The sequence below is a fragment of the Eriocheir sinensis genome, unplaced genomic scaffold, assembly GCF_024679095.1.
Source record: "Eriocheir sinensis breed Jianghai 21 unplaced genomic scaffold, ASM2467909v1 Scaffold690, whole genome shotgun sequence".
NCBI lineage: Eukaryota > Metazoa > Arthropoda > Malacostraca > Decapoda > Varunidae > Eriocheir > Eriocheir sinensis.
Window position 1 is genome coordinate 171336 of NW_026112043.1, and position 20519 is coordinate 191854.

The 20519-nt window shown below is 44.6% G+C and overlaps 1 protein-coding gene and 1 long non-coding RNA gene across 7 annotated transcripts in view; both read left to right on the top strand.

Moving 5' to 3' along the window:
* LOC126993857 (uncharacterized) lies at positions 1-522 on the top strand. The gene is made up of 2 exons (XR_007748348.1): positions 1-147; positions 224-522. It is a non-coding gene; the product is annotated as an uncharacterized LOC126993857 (long non-coding RNA).
* Positions 523-7287: 6765 nt separating this feature from the next.
* Positions 7288-20519, top strand: part of LOC126993861 (uncharacterized) — a 32820-nt gene continuing 19588 nt past the window's right edge. For 5 of the 6 annotated variants that reach the window (XR_007748352.1, XR_007748353.1, XR_007748351.1 and 2 more), the window contains exons 1-3: positions 7298-7454; positions 13461-13669; positions 19490-19726. Coding sequence is in view for 3 of the 6 variants with exons in the window: in XM_050852999.1 (XP_050708956.1) it covers positions 7406-7454; positions 13461-13669; positions 19490-19726 (495 nt within the window). In the remaining 3 variants the exon portion in view is untranslated. Of the gene's footprint in view, positions 7455-13460; positions 13670-19489; positions 19727-20519 lie in introns of all 6 variants that reach the window. The other variant, XM_050852998.1, reaches the window with a different exon arrangement.

Here is a 20519-nt window from a genome sequence, read left to right on the forward strand (position 1 = left end):
AGACAGACAGCGAGGAAATAGACAGGAAAACAGGCTTACGGATAGATAGAAAGGCGAGGAGATAGGACAAGGTAACAGACAGACAGCGAGAAAATAGACAGGGAAACAGGCTTACGGATAGACAGAAAGGCGAGGAGATAGGACAAGGTAACAAACAGACAGCGAGGAAATAGACAGAGAAACAGGCTTACGGATAGATAGAAAGGCGAGGAGATAGGACAAGGTAACAGACAGACAGCGAGGAAATAGACAGGAAAACAGGCTTACAGATAGACAGAAAGGCGAGGAGATAGGACAAGGTAACAGACAGACAGCGAGGAAACGGGGCAGACAGGCAGGCAAACAAAAGCCATGGAGGGAGGAACATAAAAACAGGCTTACAGATAGACAGATAAGGCAGGCAGACAGAGACAGACTTACGGACAGATAGAAAGACAAGGAGGGCGAGGAAACGGGACAGGCAGGGAGGAAGGGAGACAAACAGATATGAATAAACAGTGCAGGACAAAGAAAGGCAGGAATACAGACAGACTTACAGGATTGAATGGCTTCTAAATGACAGACACAGATTGAAATGAGATGCGAGACGTAATGAAAGAGTGACGTAATGCTTGACTTAACATGATTAATAGAAAATGGGATAACGTATACAAGAAAAACGGGATACTGCGGTTTTCTTATGGTTTTCAAAGGAGGAACTCAGCAAGAAGAGAGGGAGGAGTGGGTGGCAGTGGAGACAAACAAACCCAAAGGACGATAAATACTCAAATAATACTAGTAAAAAGACCTTAAAATGAAGAAGAAAAAGGTACATGGGGTTCGATTTTATTCCTTATCATAGAAAAAATAAATACCAAAGAAATAAGATTAACAGAGTTCATGATTTTCTTTTGGAGGGACGCAAAGGAAGGAAGGCCTATGATTGGTGTAGAGGGACGCAGAGGAAAGAAGGCCAGTGATTGGTTTAGAGGGACGCAAAGGAAGGCCTATGATTGGTGTAGAGGGACGCAGAGGAAAGAAGGCCTGTGATTGGTTTAGAGGGACGCAAAGGAAGGCCTGTGATTGGTTTAGAGGGACGCAAAGGAAGGCCTGTGATTGGTTTAGAGGGACGCAGAGGAAGGAAGGCCTATGATTGGTGTAGAGGGACACAGAGGAAAGAAGGCCTGTGATTGGTTTAGAGGGACGCAGAGGAAAGAAGGCCAGTGATTGGTTTAGAGGGACGCAGAGGAAGGCCTATGATTGGTGTAGAGGGACGCAGAGGAAAGAAGGCCTGTGATTGGTTTAGAGGGACGCAGAGGAAAGAAGGCCAGTGATTGGTTTAGAGGGACGCAAAGGAAGGCCTATGATTGGTGTAGAGGGACGCAGAGGAAAGAAGGCCTGTGATTGGTTTAGAGGGACGCAGAGGAAAGAAGGCCAGTGATTGGTTTAGAGGGACGCAGAGGAAGGCCTATGATTGGTGTAGAGGGACGCAGAGGAAAGAAGGCCTGTGATTGGTTTAGAGGGACGCAGAGGAAAGAAGGCCAGTGATTGGTTTAGAGGGACGCAAAGGAAGGCCTATGATTGGTGTAGAGGGACGCAGAGGAAAGAAGGCCTGTGATTGGTTTAGAGGACGCAGAGGAAAGAAGGCCAGTGATTGGTTTAGAGGGACGCAGAGGAAAGAAGGCCTGTGATTGGTTTAGAGGGACGCAGAGGAAAGAAGGCCTGTGATTGGTTTAGAGGGACGCAGAGGAAAGAAGGCCAGTGATTGGTTTAGAGGGACGCAGAGGAAAGAAGGCCTGTGATTGGTTTAGAGGGACGCAAAGGAAGGCCTATGATTGGTGTAGAGGGACGCAGAGGAAAGAAGGCCTGTGATTGGTTTAGAGGGACGCAGAGGAAAGAAGGCCTGTGATTGGTTTAGAGGGACGCAGAGGAAAGAAGGCCTGTGATTGGTTTAGAGGGACGCAGAGGAAAGAAGGCCAGTGATTGGTTTAGAGGGACGCAGAGGAAGGAAGGCCTATGATTGGTGTAGAGGGACGCAGAGGAAAGAAGGCCTGTGATTGGTTTAGAGGGACGCAAAGGAAGGCCTATGATTGGTGTAGAGGGACGCAGAGGAAAGAAGGCGTGTGATTGGTTTAGAGGGACGCAGAGGAAGGCCTGTTATTGGCTCAGAGGGACGTAGAGGAAGGCCTGTGATTGGTTGGAGGGACGCAGAGGAAGGCCTGTGATTGGCTCAGAGGGTCGCAGATGAAGGCCGTGATTGGCTGGAGGGACGCAGAGGAAGGCCATGATTGGTCTATTCGCTAAGCCGCCTCAGTCCAGGGTAGTGACGTATGGTGACGTAGTGATGACGTGGCAGTGACGCGGCTCAGTCTAGCGCTAGGCGGAGGATGCGGTTGTTTCCTTACGTGGCGGATGCGGCTGAGCAATTAAGACGCTTATTACTCCTAGTTGTAAGGAACATTGTAATTACTGGATAGCAGAGGACGGAGGAGGAGGAGGAGGAGGGAGAAGAGAAGGAGGAGGAGGAGCGATTTAGCGAAAAAAAATACCGATAAAAAACTATATATATACATAGATCTTGTATATCCCTTAGTGTTGGGTAAGAATAAAAGAATATTTTCCATGTTTTACCGTCATATATTTGTATGCATTAGCGTGTTAGTGTAAGCATCTCTCAGTAACCCCGAGCTTGTTACCGCCGGGCTCTTGACATCGAACTGTGCCTCTGGAGTCCCGAGACCGCGGCCACCAGCTCAAAGAAACGAGGGAACTGTAAGGGGCTATTACCCTGGGCAAATTTTCCGTGGATCTTCAGTCAAACCACGATTTCCGCTAGCGTGATTCTCATTTGTTTCTTTTTATTGCTGCTGATGATGATGGTGAGTAATACCGTCGTCGTTCGTTGAAATGTACCGTAGCTATGTAAGATCTTGGACACGTCAGAAAACCACGAAAATATGAGAACCACGCCAGCGGAAATCGTGGTTTGACTGAAGATCCACGAAAAATTTGCCCAGTGTAATAGCCCCTTTAATAATTCACCCTCGACTCCACACGTCCTGAGAGTGAGGTCCCTTTTCTCACACGCTGTCGGCTCCCACAACAAACATTTCCTAAGGCCACACAAGAGATAAGTCGGGTTCTCGTGAGTGTTTGCACATTCATGGTACAGAGGCCTTGTCAGACTATTACTAGGCTCATAAAACTACCTATGGAAATACTCACAACCTCGACGAAAGCCTTATGAAATGTGTGTGTGTAAGCCTCGGAATGTTGGAAAAAACGGACCCTAGTCAACGTACACTATAAGCTGACGCAGAAGCCCCGCCCCCCTCCTCCATAGTGTGAACTGATTGGTAGGATGAAAGGAGCATAAAGTTAGAGTCAATGATCGGTGTTCTCAGACGCTTTCATCTCTCACATTACCTAAGGAGACCCAAAAGGAAACTAATTGAGAAAAAAAATTATGTGTTGTTTTAGGATCATGGCACAGAGGAAGGATCAAACTACCCCTGGGAAGGCCCTCAACTCCTCCGAAAGCCTTGTCAAATGTTGGTGTGTGAGCCCCGAAATGTTTAAGAATATGACCCGATGTTACCATGGAAGGAGAGGGGAGGTGTTCTGGACCAGTGTAGTGTACGGTGACTATAGTTAATGGCATTTTGGTACTGCTAGGTCATCATGAAGCCCAAACACCAAGACTCAGGACACGCCTGAACCTATCGTTGGTATCGTCGGCGTAACCTCCAATTCGGCTGTGCTTGGTGGTGTCCTCGGTCTCGTGACGCCGGAGGGCCCAGTTCACGGTAGCCTCCAGCCCCTGCTCGGCCCTCACCAGGCACTCGTGTTGCACAGCAGATTTCACCTCAAGTGCAAGATTAAGTCGTCTTTATGTTGTCGTGTGCCGCCCCGCGCGTCGCCTCCTTCTCAGGCCTCACGGTGATGGCTGAAGGTCTCGGGTCCATATTGTCACTTCGAAACCTTAGTACACCTATTTAAAAAGGCTCTCGCGGAAGTTGTCTGGGTATACATGGATGGTTTCCTGAGCCCGGCGGTAGTTTTGGAAGGCTTCCGCGCCGTGAAGGGGAAAAACCCACATGACAACCCGGCGCATCTCTTCTGTGGCCTCCAAAAACGGTCGTGACAGAGCCCGAACCGTTTGATAATAGGTCGGTATTACAAGACACTTTCTCTTCTCACATCAGCTATTTATAAAGGCCAAAGAGGGGGCCAATCGGTTTCTAATGAGTGTTTCTCAAGGTTCACGGTACAGCAGAAGGGTCAGATTACTACCAGGGTCATAAAACTACTCCTGGAAATGCCTATAACTGCTACGAAAGCCTTGTCAAATATGTGTTCTTGGGCGGCGAAATGTCTTATAATACGACCCATAATGAGTCTTAGGACCATATTCTAAAACGTAACAACCTCCCATTACGATGATATCCCAAGGCCACAGAGAAAACCAGCCGAGTTTTCATGGGTGACTTTTCCCGCTGAAGGTGCAGAGGTCGTGTACAACTACCACCAGGGTCACAAAATAGTCCATGAAAAGTCCAGCAACTTCGAGGGGCTTGTCAAACAGGCGAACTGAGGCGCCGAGACGTTTAGGAACACGGCTCTTTTGGTTTCTCTCTCTCGGAAGGCAGTGGGCGGAGTGTTGTTATTGTTGTTGTTGTTGATCCTGGGTTGTGTGAGGAGTAACCAGTCAGCCAGTCAGTCAGTCACACGTTCATTTTCTGTGGTATTATCTTAAGGTTTAAGTAAGTCATTATTATTACCAAATACTCTCGGTTTAGGGATTACGTAAAAGCGGTCAGTTAGTTTGTCAGTCAGTCGAGCATTCATTCGCTGTGGTATTATCTTAAGGTTTTAGTAAGTCATTATTATTACCAGTACTCTCAGTTTAGGGATTACGTAAAAGCAGTCAGCTATAGTTTGTCAGTCAGTCGAGCATTCATTCTCTGTGGTATTAGATTTTAAGGTAACGGCGCTCTCTTAGGCCCATATTTTTAAACGTGTCAGCCTCCCATTGCGACTCTTTCCCAGGCCACAGTGAAGAATAATCGGGGTTGGTATTCCCAGACGCTTCCGCCTCTCACATCAACTCTTTCCAAAAGCCGAACACGAGATTAATCGGGTTCTAATGAGTGTTTTCCATGTTCATGGTACAGAAGACCGGTCAAACTACCACTAGCCTCATAAAACTACCCCTCCTATATACGAAGGCCTTGTCAAGTGTGTGTGTGCTGGGACGACGAAATGTTTTAAGAATATGACCCCGAATTTCCATTAATGATTTTTCCGTTCAAAGTGCATAAGTCGCATCACCAAAAAGCCCATGAAAACCCCTGCAGCAATTTCTACGAGAGACTTCAAACAGGCGATCTAGGGTGACGAAACGTTTAAGAATACGGGCCTTCAGGTTGTCGTCGGTCATTGCTCTTGTTATCATAAGTCTTACCCGGAAACCGCTCCTTGGCCATCCCCAGCTGCTGGTCTATATAAGGCGGTGACTTTTGCGTTTCTCAGAAGCACTCCCATTACTTACTGGCTTGGGAACTCTGTGTGTGTGTGTGTGTGTGTGTGTGTGTGTGTGTGTGTGTTAGGGAATAGGAAAAAAAAAAAAGCAGGAAGCATTTACGTGATTATTTTTCAGTATTAAGGTTCGCCGGTGAAATGACCCCAAAATTTGACCCCTAGTACCTGTGTCGGGGAGGGTCAAGGTCACTGGTGTTCTTTGCTGTGATTGGTTAAGAGGCGGGTCAAAGGGCGCTCGTGTGACCCTCTTAGCGTCTCGCCGTCGACAAAGAACCAAAATGATGTTACCATTTGTGCTCATATATTTTTTTGTACCTAAGTAACCAGGATATGACAGGCTGTGAGAGAGAGAGAGAGAGAGAGAGAGAGAGAGAGAGAGAGAGAGAGAGAGAGAGAGAGAGAGAGAGAGAGAGAGAGAGAGAGAGAGAGAGAGAGAGAGAGAGAGATTTGTGTATGACTGCTTTTTCGTCACTGTCTTGAGGGAGAGAGGAGGATGTGGAGGAGGAACTGCTTCAGGAGGAGGAGAGAGAGAGGGAGAAAGGAAGAACAAGTGGAGGAGGAAGAGGAGGAGGAGGAGGGCATCGGGCGCGGCGTTACACGGTCCCGTCGACAATACTCGTAACAATATCGCCGTGTGTTGTATGTACACGCTTGTCACTGCGGCCACCCCAGGACGGAGCCAGCCAGCCAGCCACACCCCGGCCGCCGCCCCGCCCCCCCGCAGCCCCCAGCCTCACCCCAAGACACCCACTCGCTAAACATGCTGGGGGGGGCGTGCAAGGGGGCTGCTGGGGGGCCTGACGCAGCGCTAACCTCGAAACATTGACATTCGCGCAGTGCCAGCCCTTCAGGTCTACTACTTAGCCCCCACCCGAGAGCTTTCTTGTAGTCCCTCGATCGAGAGCTTTCATCAGCCAATCAAATCACTCCCTCGGTGCACAAGGGACCAATCAGCGCCTCTCTATCGCTGGTGAAGTCCTGGAGCCGGCGGCCGCGACCTGCTCATAGGAGACGAATATAAATTTTGTAAGCCAATGTTAAGGTTGTGTTTTATTGCCCCGACGAGAGAGAGAGAGAGAGAGAGAGGGAGGGGGTGAAGGAACGTCTGTATGAACGAATTAGATAAAAGAAAGAAATAAAGGAAGAAAAGCAAATGAAAGAAATGAGAGAGAGAGAGAGCTTTCCCATGGGAGACGCAGTGTTTGAAATGCTCAAGAAGGTAAACAGGATACGCGTAGGGCTAACTTCTAGGTAATGAGAGAGAGAGAGAGAGAGTTACCCCCCCATTCTTATCTATCTGTCAATACGCTCCCTCCCTCTCACCTTTCCTAATTACAGCTGGCCTTCATCCGCCCATCATCCTCACGCCTTGCTACACTTCCTTCCCTTATCTCTCACCTCTTATCTAGGAACAAAGAGAGAGAGAGAGAGAGAGAGAGAGAGAGAGAGAGAGAGAGAGAGAGAGAGAGAGAGAGAATGAAGGAAAGATAAGAGAGAACCAAATAAAAATAAAAAGAGAGAGAAGAGAGAACCAAATAAAGGGAGAGAGAGAGAGAGAGAGAGAGAGAGAGAGAGAGAGAGAGAGAGAGAGAGAGAGAGAGAGAGAGAGAGAGAGAGAGAGAGAGAGAGAGAGAGAGAGAGAGAGAGAGAGAGTGGGGGAAAATAACTCTTCTTCCGGTCTTCTAAAAGGATGCAAGTACTCATGTTTATATCACGCCTACGAAATGTGTGTGTGTGTGTGTGTGTGTGTGTGTGTGTGTGTGTGTGCAGCTGTGAGTTTAATAGAAGTCCTCGCCAGTCAGTCAGCCAGTGTGTTGCTAGCAGCGGTGAGGGAAGGATCTCGTTGTGTGTTGCCCAGGTGTTGCCGCGGCCCACACGTGACAGAATGACGCTACTGAACAACACTTGGACGCTCCTGCTGCTGTGTTTCTTGGGTACGTGTGTTGCGCCTCGATTTTGTGTTGCTCTTGTTATTTTTTGGTGTGTGTGTGTGTGTGTGTGTGTGTGTGTTTTGATTTGTGTTACTTTAGTTTTGTTTGTTATTGATATTGTAATGGTTTTGTGTGTGTTTGTGTGTGTTGTAGGATGTTGTGTTTTGATAGTGTATGATGATTTTTTTTTTTTTGGGGGGGGGGGAATTTATTATTATTATTATTATTATTATTATTATTATTATTATTATTATTATTATTATTATTATCATTATTATTATCATCATTATTATTATTATTTTCATTATTATTATTATTATTATTATTATTATTATTATTGTTATTATTATTATTATTATTACTGTTGTTTTTCTTCGTCTCCTTCATCTTTTCTTTTCTTTTTTCTTCATCATCTTCTACTTCTTCTTTTTCTTCTTCTTCTTATTATTATTATTATTATTTTTATTGTTATTATTATTATTATTATTATTATTATTATTATTATTATTATTATTATTATTATTATTATTACTATGTTTATGTTTATATTTATTTTTATTTAACACTTTGCATTATTTGTTGTAGTTATCTAAATCCACACATTTTATTCTAATGTGGTGTTTACTTATTCTATTTTTAGCTTGGCATAATTTTTTTCAATCATAATCACCTCTCCACACCTGCCTACCTGTGTGCTGGGCAGGTGTGGAGTGGCTGCCTACCATTCCAACATACCCGATATTATTTTTACTTCTCTTACTTTCTGTGCGGGTAAATATATATCTGCAGGGGAAGGTATTCACTGGCGATGATGAATGTCCGTGTAACACCTGTGCCCTCTGCTCTCTCTCTCTCTCTCTCTCTCTCTCTCTCTCTCTCTCTCTCTCCTTTATATATTCCCATTCGTCTCCTTTTCTCCTCTTCTTTTCTCTTTCACTTCTTTCACTTTTTCCTTCATCATTTTTTTTTTCTTCTTTAACTCATCCATAGACCCTTCTCTCTCTCTCTCTCTCTCTCTCTCTCTCTCTCTCACACACACACACACACACACACACACACACACACACACACACACACACACCAATTAAATTTCTCCTAGTATCACGTTCCTCTTGCTGCAACTGTAATTGGTCCTGCCACCTCATTACCATCATTTCCAACTAACAATCCTTTCCTTCTTCAGCCTACGACTCTGTATCCTGCAAACCCTTAACGCCTCCTACACCAGCTCCTTCACATATGTTTCTTACGCAAAATCACTATGGAAGAATGAACGTATGGAGTGAAGGGTGGAGGGAAAAAAGAGAATGAATGAGGGATTGAGAATACCCGGATGTGGAAAGCAAGGAAGAGCAAGGAGGAACAGTATATGGAAAGGAAGGAGGGATAAAGAAATAAAAGAATGGAGAAGCGAAGAAGAGATAAGGACTTGTAGGATATGGAAAGGAAGCAATGAGAGATATATACAATTACGTAGAAAGGAAGAAAAGATAAGAGTGACAGGATATGAGTAGGAAACAAAGAGAGGGAGATACGAATGAAGGAGATAGAGGGGATGTAAACAAAGACTGTGGCAGGATTTGGAATGAGAGAAACGGTGGATGGAGGGAAAGAGGAAAGGGACGAAGGAGAGAAAGATAAATGAAGGGAAGTCTGTGTGTTGGAGGAAGGGAGGAAGAGGTAAAACAGAAAGAAGACGGAGAGAAAGATAGATAAGGATGGAAGGAGAAAAGGGGAGGAATGGAGGAATATCAAAAGGGTGAAAGGTGAAAGGGAAAACATAAATAAGAAAGAAATGAAAGGAAGTCTGTTTGAAAGGGAGGAAAGAAGAAAACTGAATGAAAAGAAAGGCGGATAATGAGAAATCAAAAGAAGGGAGGAAAAGGAGGGATGGAGCAACATAAGAAGGGTGAAAGGTGAGAGAAGGAAAACGGGAATGAGAATAAGGAAAGAGAGAGAGAGAGAGAGAGAGAGAGAGAGAGAGAGAGAGAGAGAGAGAGAGAGAGAGAGAGAGAGAGAGAGAGAGAGAGAGAGAGAGAGAGAGAGAGAGAGAGAGAGAGAGAGAGAGAGAGAGAGAGAGAGAGAGAGAGAGAGAGAGAAAAGAGAGATTATATAGAGAGAGAGAGAGAGAGAGAGAGAGAGAGAGAGAGAGAGAGAGAGAGAGAGAGAGAGAGAGAGAGAGAGAGAGAGAGAGAGAGAGAGAGAGAGAGAGAGAGAGAGAGAGAGAGAGAGGAAGTTAAGAGTGATTATATAGACATAGTAAAGCAGCTTGGGCTTTCATGACGCTGCAAAGATAAGAGAGAGAGAGAGAGAGAGAGAGAGAGAGAGAGAGAGAGAGAGAGAGAGAGAGAGAGAGAGAGAGAGAGAGAGAGAGAGAGAGAGAGAGAACTGACAAACAATTTAAGAGAGAGAAAGTAAGAGAGAGAGAGAGAGAGAGAGAGAGAGAGAGAGAGAGAGAGAAAAAGAGAGAGAGAGAGAGAGAGAGAGAGAGAGAGAGAGAGAGAGAGAGAGAGAGAGAGAGAGAGAGAAGGAAAGCAGAGAGAGAGAAGGAAAGCAGAGGAGAAAATAAAGAAAGTGAGATGAGAGAGAGCAAATAAAAAGGAGGGTAAGTGAAGGGAAGAAGGGGAAGAGGAAATAAAAAAAAACATAGAAAGAGAAAGAAGAGGAAAAGAAGGAAAAATGATTGGCTGAATAGAGAGAGAGAGGCAGAAAATAATGAGAAGTGATGAGATGAATAGAGGGAAGCAAAGAAACGGAATAATAAGAAAAGGAGGAAATCAAATAAAAGAGAAAAGGAGGAAAGGTAAGGGGGATAGAAAATGAAGGAAGAAGAGAAAGAGGAAATAAAAGAAAAGAAAGGAAATAAGGAAAGATGATAGGTAGGACAGAGAGAAAAAAAGGAAAGGGAAGAATGAGAGCTGAAGAAAATCAAATAAAGAGAGAAAAGGAGGAAAGGTAAAAGGGGGGATAGAAAATGAAGGAAGAAGAGAAAGAGAAAATAAAATAAAAGAAAGGAAATAAGGAAAGATGATAGGGAGGACAGAGAGAAAAAAAGGAAAGGGAAGAATGAGAGGTGAAAAAAAATCAAATAAAAGAGAGAGAGAAAAGATAGAGAGAGAGAGAGAGAGAGAGAGAGAGAGAGAGAGAGAGAGAGAGAGAGAGAGTTGAAATAAATCAACCTGGCCACAGGGATTTATAAACACCACGAGACTGTTTACTCATTAGTTTCTCTCACCTCTCTCTCTCTCTCTCTCTCTCTCTCTCTCTAATTTGTGTGTCCTTGAGAGATAGAGAGAGAGAGACACACACACACACACACACACACACACACACACACACACACACACACACACACACACACACACACACACACACACACACACACACACACACACACACACACACACACACACACACACACACACATCCTTTTCCTGCAGATCCAAACCCAGGAACTTGATAGATAGATAGATGGGTATATATAGACCGATAGATAAATTGATAGGCTGACTTCCTCTGACGCAATTCTTTCCTCTGTTATGATTGTGAATTTATGTTATATTTTCTTTTATTGGTCTATTTTTATCTCGCATATTTAGTGTTGTAGTATTATTAGTGTGTGTGTGTGTGTGTGTGTGTGTGTGTGTGTGTGTGTGTTATCATATCCTTTCTCTTGTCATTTCTTCGGTTAAGCAAAAAAATAAAACTTCTTCTTTTTCGATTTATTTTTTTTTCTACCACTACTACTACTTCTACTATTACTACTACTACAGTACTACTACTACTACAACTACTAATACTAATACTACTATCACTACTACTATTAAAACTGCTACTACGTATATTTCCTCATATTCTACTTAATCACAATTATATATTTGTCTTTCTACTTTTCCTAGTTCTCCCTCCTCCTCCTCCTCCTCCTCCTCACTCATAATAAATTCCAATGTGTTGCGTTGTGTTGTGCCGGATGTTTCAAGGCATTGTTTTCTCTCCCTATCTCCCTCCCTTCCTTCCTTCCTCCCTTCCTCCCGCTCTTTTAATTCTATGTAATACTCAAATTCCTTATCCTCCTTTCCTTCCTCATTCATTCATTCATTCATTCTCTCTCTCTCTCTCTATTTCATTACTGACATCTAATATGTGTCCTCGGAAAAAGAGAGAGAGAGAGAGAGAGAGAGAGAGAGAGAGAGAGAGAGAGAGAGAGAGAGAGAGAGAGATTATCGCTTGTCTGATAACTCACTACTGCAGCTGCTTCTACCGCTGCTACTACTACTACTACTACAACTACTACTACCACTACTACTACTACTACTACTACCACCACCACCACCACCACCACCACCACTACTTTCATCATTTACTTTCACTATATATTTCATTTCAAACATCTAATCCCTTATTGTCATGATTTATTTTAATGTACTCTTTTTATTCCGCCCATCTCCCTTATTTCCTCTTCATCTTCCTCTTCATTATCCTTCTCATTGTCATTTTCACCTTTTTCGTCACCCTCATCTTCCATTTTTCTTTTGTTCTCACTTTCCTGTTTCATCATCTTATTTTTCTCACCCTTATCACACCCTCTTTTTATCATTTTCCAACTTTTTCTCTCATCCTTATCTTATCTTCCTTTATCCCCATCATCATCATCAATCTTTTCCCCATAACTGCCTTTGTTCTATTCCCTTCAACATTATTCCTCTATCTTTTGCTTCCGTTTTTGTTATTCATTCCGTCATCTACATTATTTCACATTTTAACCTCACCATCATCATCATCATCATCATCATCATCAATCTTTTCCCATAGCTGCCTTTGTTCTATTCCCTTCAACATTATTCCTCTATCTTTTACTTCCGTTTTTGTTATTCATTCCGTCATCTACATTATTTCACATTTTAACCTCACCATCATCTATCATTTTTTCCCCATCTTCATCTTCTTCTGTCCTCATTCCCTGTCATTCATATCATATTATTAACATTCTTATCACCAGCCTTTTCATTCCCTCATTCTCCTTTTTTTTTCTCTATACTCATTATCCTAACTTCTCGTCTTCTTTTACATTCATATCATATTCTAATCATTCTTACACACACACACACACACACACACGAACACACACGCACACAAATACAGATATTTACCATCCTGAGAGGTCCCTTTTTTTCTCTGCCCATCCTATCATCCTTCCTTATTTCCTTTCCTTTATTTTATTTTCTCTTTCTCTTCTTCCTCTATTTTCTATCTCCCTACTCTTACCTTTCCACTTTTCTCTTTTATTTGACTCCCTCCTTTTTTTCATTATTCCTCTATTCACCTCATCACCTCCTTCTTATGCTCCTCCCGTTTTTCCTCCACCATCTTTTCTCTTCATCTTTCTCTGCCAGTGTGACGGAGACGAACACCGAAGCCACGCACAGCTTTAGCGTATATCCCAACTTTACTCTTCACCTTTTATCAACTGCCTCCTTGTCTTTTCCTTCATTCTCATTTTCCTTTCTTTACTCATATTATCCTAACCTTCTCCTTCTAGTGCATGCGACCTCCTCTTTTTCCTCATTCTCACCTCCCTTTCTCTCTTTACTCACATTTTCCTGACCTTCTCTTTCTCCTTCTTCAACCTCCTTTTCCTCTTTCTCACCTCCCTTTCTCTCTTTACTCACATTTTCCTGACCTTCTCTTTCTCCTTCTTCAACCTCCTTTTCCTCTTTCTCATCTTCCTTTCTCTCTTTAATCATTATCCTACTCTTCCCTCTCTCCTTTTCCTGCAACCTCCTCCTCTTCTTCATTCTCATTTTCCTTTCTCTCTTTACTCATATATATTATCCTAACCTTCTCTTTCTCTTTCTCTAACCTTCTCCTTTTCCTCATTCTCATCTCCCTTTCTCTCTTTACGCATTATTCTAACCTTCCCTCTCTTCTATTCCTCTTCCTCCTTTTTATCATTCTCCTTTTTCTCTTTTCGTATTATCCTAACCTTCTCCTCGTCCTCCCGCACCGTAGCAGGGCTTGGCTTGTCGGCGGGGCAGGACATTCACCAGATGCAGTACCACCTCGAGAAGCTGACCAGCGTTCGACACCCGTTCGGCGCTGACCCCAACGCGAGGGAGGCCGCGAGGAGCTACATCAAGGAACAGTTTCAGCAGTACGGACTCGAAGTGGCGGTTCATACTTTCAGCACGACGGTCTGGCACCAGGGACAGCAGAGGACGGTGAGAGAGAGAGAGAGAAATAAACTCGAGAATCAGAAAATGGGATAAAGTGTGTCGGGGTAACTTTGATAGTTAAGAGAAGGTAAACGTGATTGAGAGCCTCCATGATTGAGAGAGAGAGAGAGAGTTATTGTTGAGTTTTATCAGATTTTTTTTTTCTCAACGTATTGCAGACCCGTCTCTCTCTCTCTCTCTCTCTCTCTCTCTCTCTCTCTCTCTCATATGAGGTAAATAACAAGTTTCATTCACTCTCTCCGGATGAAAAGGGAAGTTTCAAATTGGATTCCCGGTGAAACGCGAGCAAGACTGTTTCGTTTCGTGTTTCGTCCGTGAATGGAAGTATGAATCGATGTTTTTTTGTTCGTTTCATTTAATTATTATTGTCTTTTTTACTGCTCTTCTCTTTTTTCTGTTTTATTTTCCTCCGTTATTTCTACTTCTTTCTTTCTAACATTTTCTTTCTCCTTTTTCTCTCTTCCTTTCATTTTTCCTTCCTTTTCCTTTTTTTTATTTTTAGTTTTGTTCTTTCTTTCATTTTTTTTAGTTATTTCCTTATTTTTTTTACCTTTTTCTTTCTTTCCTTCTTTCTTTATCTTTCTTTCCTTCTTTATTTTTATTTTTTCCTTTTTTCTTTATCACTTATTATTCATTGTTATTATCGTTGTTATTATTATTATCATTATTATTATTATCATTATTATTATTATCATTATTATTATTATTATTATTATTATTATTATTATTATTATTATTATCATTATTATTATTATCATTATTGTACCTGTTTTTTAGTCTGTTTTTAATTAGTTTAGGGAAGGATAGGTAAAGACAGGTATTCTCTCTCTCTCTCTCTCTCTCTCTCTCTCTCTCTCTCTCTCTCTCTCTCTCTCTCTCTCTCTCTCTCTCTCTCTCCTCCTCTCTTTTCCTCCTCCTCCTGCTTTTTTCCTTCTCCTCCTCCTCCTACTATTCCTCCTCCTTCTCTTCCTCCTCCTCCTCCTGCTCCTCCTCCTCCTCCTCCTCCTCCTCCTCCTCCTCTTCCTCCTCCTTTCCTCCTCCTCATCCACCTCCTCCTCCTCCTCCTCATCATCATCCTTCTCCTCCTCCTCCTCCTCCTCCTCCTTTTCCTCCTCCTCCTCCTCCGCCGCCGCATTGCCTCTCTTTCTTTCTCTAGCTTCTTCCTCATCGTCTCATTTTTTTTCTTTCTCTCTTTCAGCTCGTGTTTCTCTTCCATTTTCTCATTTTCTTGTATTTTCTTTCACTTTCATTTCCTCATTTTGTCTTTTCTTTTTTTGTTTTCATTCTTGCTTCTCGTGTTGTCTTCTAATTATTTTCTTTGCTCTCTTATTCTCTTCTTTTTCTTCCTTTATGTGCATTTTTTATCTTCCTCCTTCCTTTCCTTCCCATCCCTTCTCTTTGCTTCTCTTATCCTTCTTTTTCTTTACTTTCCTTCTTTTTCTCCTTTCTTTTTCATCTATCCTTTCCAATCGTTCTCTCTCTCCTCCTCGTTCTCTTCTCTCCTTCCTTGCATCCTCTCTCTACCTCCTCTTCCTCCTCCTCCTCCTCCACACAAATGACGTAAAGACAACCCGTTCTGAGGAACTGCTCGATAAATACCGCCGCATGATCAAGCAGTATAAACGAAAAACGGATGCCAGTAACATCATAATCTCAGGAACCCTCCCGAGGGTCGGTGCCGAATCTAGCTTTTACAGTAAGGCCTTCAGCACGAACAACAGACTTCAGTCCCTTTGATCACAAGAAAACGTCCAGTTCGCTAACTTGTGGAACAGTTTTTACTACGATTCGGACTTGTTCCTTGCCGATGTCATCCACTTAAACCCTGTTGGAGCAGCCCGTTTCGGGAGGCTGCTCTGTGACCAAGTGGCTCCTCGAAAGCCAAAAAACGCGAAAGCGAGAACACCAGCAGCTCCACCGTGAGGGAGCACTCAACCAAGGCCTTCTAGGCCATGACTCAACCCGCGCAAAACCCGACTCGAATCACATTAAGAGGTTTAGAAGAGGATTAAGAGGAAATGGAAGAGGAATACGAGTTTTCAAAGAAAATTAAGAGGTGTACAAGAGGTTTACGAGGAGGAGGAAGATGATAAAGAAATTTAGAAGAGGATTAAGAGGATACTGAAGTGGATTAAGAGGTTTAAGAAATTATTAAGGGGAAAAGAAAGAGGATTAAAAGGTTAAGAGGAGGATTAAGAGGAAATGTAAGAGAATTACGAGTTTTAAAAATGGATTAAGAAATTTACAAGAGGTTTACGAGGAGGAGGAAGAGGATTAAGAGATTTAGAAGAGGAGTAAGAGGAAGAGAAGGAGGATTACGAGCATTACCGTGGTGTATCCACGGGTCCCGCTAGTTATTATTATTATTGTTGTTGTTATTATTATTATTATTATTATTATTATTATTATTATTATTATTATTATTATTATTATTATTATTATTATTATTATTATTATTATTATTATTACTATTATTATTATATCTATTTCTTGCTATTTCAACTTGCCCGTCACGCCGCTGGTCCTGTTACGGACACACTCGACATTCAGTGTTCGCTCCGCTGTTTCAGGCGTCATAGCAAACCCCGCTCCGTGCCGTCCATCTCCTGCCCCGCCAGAAAGCGTTATATAATTCTCGTGTAGTATCTTTTTGGCCTGATGTTTGGCGCTGGTTTCAGCCAGACCTGCAACATCCCAATGCTTCTCTTTCATCAGGTCAACTAGTTCTTCTCTTTCTCCTACAGCTCCACATTTCAGCGTCGCTGCCTTTAGCCTGCTGCGTGGTCTGTCCCGTAAGCCATTTCCGTTCCTGGCTCGATGCCGTAGAATCCGTCCGTTCCGAGGCATATGAACAAAGGCTTAAAGAAGTAAATTTATTCAGCCTATCAAAACGAAGAATGCGAAGCGATCTAATAGAAGTGTTTAAAATGTTTAAAGGATTCAGTGATATTAATGCAGAAGATTACTTTACAATTGATCGATCAAATAGAACAAGAAGAAGTCACAATTTGAAGATAAGTGGTAAAAGATTCTCGTCGCACGAAGCTAAACACTTCTTCTTCAATGGAGTTGTTAATGTTTGGAACTCTCTACCCTGTGATGTCGTTGATAGTACAACAGTTACGGCCTTCAAGAATAGATTAGACAAGTATTTTGAATCCAACCAGCAACTAAGATATTACTCATTGTCGTAATAACGTTAAGTTCTTTCGAATACTGGTGTCCTTGTCCGCTTTTATCGCCCGGTTAGTGGTAGCAGTAATGGTAGTTCTTTCCTCTTTCCTACATAATTTCCATGCAGTTTTTCCATGCTGCATGGTTCTTTTTCCTTTCCTGCCAGCTTAGGATGGAGGGATGGGGGGGTGGGGAGGAGCCTTCGCCTTTGCTGTCCTTCATCTTCCACCTTTGATTAGATAGTTAGTGTAGCTTGTCACAAACAGCCTCGTATGGACCAGCAGGTCTGCTGTTGTTTGTTCTTCCTTTGTGTTCCTTTGTGAGGCCGGGCACGAGACTCTAAAGCAAGGGTCTTCCTCCACCACCGGCGTGCTGGCCTGTCGTGGCCTCGCCGCTGTCGTTAGCGTTACCCGGGGGGCACTGCGAGGAAGTGACAGTCGGACTTTGCCCCCCCTATTGTTTTTTGTGGCTATTGTTGATTGGTGGATGTTAATAAGACTTCCTTCCCGGGGAGGAGGAAGGGAAGTTTGGGGTGGTGGTGTGGTGGTGTTGTGGTGGTGTGCTGTGTGCTGTTTGCAAGCCTCCTCGTCCTGGGGAGAGGGAAGGGGAGGTGTGTGGTGTGGTGTGGTGTGGTGTGGTATCTGAAAGCCTCCTCGTCCTGGGGAGAGGGAAGGGGAGGTGTGTGGTGTGGTGTTGTGGTGTGCTGTAAGCTGTTTGCAAGCCTCCTCGTCCTGGGGAGAGGGAAGGGGAGGTGTGTGGTGTAGTGTGGTGTCTTAAGGCCTCCTCGTCCTGGGGAGAGGGAAGGGGAGGTGTGTGGTGTGGTGTGGTGTGGTGTGGTGTCTCAAAGCCTCCTCGTCCTGGGGAGAGGGAAGGGGAGGTGTGTGGTGTGGTGTGGTGTGGTGTGGTGTCTCAAAGCCTCCTCGTCCTGGGGAGAGGGAAGGGGAGGTGTGGGTGGTCTTGGTTATCGGTCAGCTGGTTGTGTTTAGTCAATGGGTGGATGTGGTTGAGGGGATGGGGGTTGGTGGGGGGTGGGGGGTGTCTGGGTCGTTTGGGCACGCGCCGGTTGCATAACGGGTAAGGCAACGGCCGCGATTCCTCACCAGAGCATGCGGTTATAAACCAGGAATGCGGACAGCGCGACGCCGCATACCGCCGTAAAGTCCACGAAGGCATCCGCCCAGGTGTAGGGCGTAGGCTGTGCCTGTGGTGTGTGGCGTGGCGTGGCGTGTGGTGTCCTGTGAGTGCCTCCTTCTCCTGGGGATTGGGAAGGGGGGATGTGTGACGTGTGCGATGTGGTGTAGGTGTGGAAGCCCCTTTTGCGAAGCTTCAGTTTGGGCCTCGTAGGTGCCCGGCGGCGGAGAGTCTGAGAGGTGGAGGGCGAGGCCTTGCTCCGGGCAGTGACAGACGCAGCCCCAGCAGCCTGGGCTGGGGTCTCCGGGTCAGTGGCTGCCCTCTCCTCCCCGCCTGCCCCGGGACTCACGGTAGGGCCCACTTCTTCGCCACAGGGCCGCCCGTTGCACACGTCGTCGTCGTCGGCACCACCACGGACGAGGGGAAGGTATAGGAAGTCCATGTTCTTGAGGAGCTCGCCGAGTGTCGTCCTGGAGGTGAAGACCACCTTCTTGCTGACGGTGTACTCAACTAGGACGGCCGTGCTGGCGTCCTTCCTCAAGAGCTTGGCCAAGGGCACGCAAAGGTCGCCCTCGGCCTGGCACACCTCCCCCCCGGCGCAGCGGTTTGGGAGGAACCTGTAGGCGGCGAACTGCCGCCATCTCCTAAAGCAGCCGCTCTTCCGGTACGATAGGGTGAAGCCATCCGGCCTGCAGCATCCCTTCTGCAGGGTCTGGGCCGCGTCCACCTTCTGATGAGAGGCGCTGCTACCCATGGCGTGAACTGCTGGACAAAGAAATATTACGGGAAAGTCGTGAGCAGAACCTTGTCTGAAGAAGGATGGCAATTATCCCTGAAGGGGAGGCTGAGGGAAGGCGAAGGTGACGGAGGCGGGAAACTGATGTGTGTGTGAGTGTGTGTGTGTGAGAGAGAGAGAGAGAGAGAGAGAGGGGTGGGGGGGGCCTTGGTGATAGATCCGTGCACTTAGTTTCGTCGTTTCACTTCCTCGAATTTCCTGTGATCTTTTAAATATTTATAGGAGGAGGAAGAAAGAGGAGAAGGAAGAGTGTATAACGATGGTAATAGAAGAAGGTGAAGGATCAAGAAGGGAAGGATAAGAGGGAAGATGAAGGAGCGGAGAAGGAATATGCTGAGAATAAAGGAATGCGAAGGAAAGAGGGAGGAAGAGAGGGTTGTGAAGAAAAAAGACAAATAAAGAGAAGGAAGAGAAGGAGAAGAGGAAGGAGGAGGAGAAAGATACATAGAACGAGAAAAAGTAGAAGAGTGAAAAAATACTAGCGAACAAAGAAAGAGAAAGAAAGAAGACTGGAAAAAGACAAGGACGATAAGGAGGAGGAAGAGAAAGATATAAATAACAAAAAGAAAAAAACGAAGAAAGAAGAAGAAAGAGAAATGTGAGGCGATAAAATAATGAGTACCAAAAATAGAAAAAAAAAACATATAAACAACAAAAAGATCACAAAACCACTAACACTAACACCTTCCCGCACTAACACACAGGTGGCCGGCGAGAACGTGATCGGGGTGTCTGAGGGCGCTGGTGGGGGGCCGCTGCTGCTGGTGGGCGCCGACTATGACACCGCCCTCAACAGACACCCCCTCGAGGACAACGGAGCGGGGGTGGGGGCGATGCTGGAGGTGGCGAGGAACTACATGGCTGCCACGGGGCCTGACGGGGTCTTCACGAGGAACAGCACCGTCATCTTCGTGGCTTTCGATCTCAACACGCTGGAATATGTGAGTGTGTTTGTGTGTTGGGGAAGAGGAGGGAGTGTTGGTGTGTATGTGAGTGTGTTTGTGTGTGGCGTGGGTGGTTAGGGGTCAGAGAGGGGTTCTGTGGTTTATATTCTCATTTTAGGGTTTACATATCAACATTTTGGTAAGGCTTTCGTAGAGGTTGTGGTGTTACTATTCCCAGAGATAGTTTTATGAGTCTAGTGATAGTCTGATAGTATGTGAGTGTGTGCGTTTGTGCTTGTGTGTGAGGGGGATGGCGGGTAAGTATTCAGACAGGTTTCGAAGCGTACACACAGATTTGATTAGGCTTTCGTAGAGGTTGTGGTGTTAGTATGTCCATGAGTAGTTTTATGAGCCTAGTGATAGTCTGATAGTGTGTGAGTGTGTGTGTTTGTGCTTGTGCGTGAGGGGGATGGCGGGTACGTATTCTCACAAGTTTCCCCTACCATTGTATCTTTTTAGTTTCCTGGTGCTACTTCCACATGTATCCTTAGTTGTATAATCACACTCTGTACTGCCTGGGGGTTGGGATGGCATGCTCCTCCCTTCTCCTTTGTTGTTTTACTTGCAACAATAAACCATCAATCAATCAATCAGTCAAGTTTCGGAGCTTGCACACCCACATTTGATTAGGCTTTCGTAGAGGCAGTAGTTTTAGTAATTCCATGAGTAGTTTTATGAACCAAGATATTGTTAGTAGATTTTTTTTGTCCCGTATATTTCTTCATTTTCCTATTCTTTCTATGTACGCCCACTGTATTTTTTTTTTTTTTTTACTTCTCTTACTCCTGCT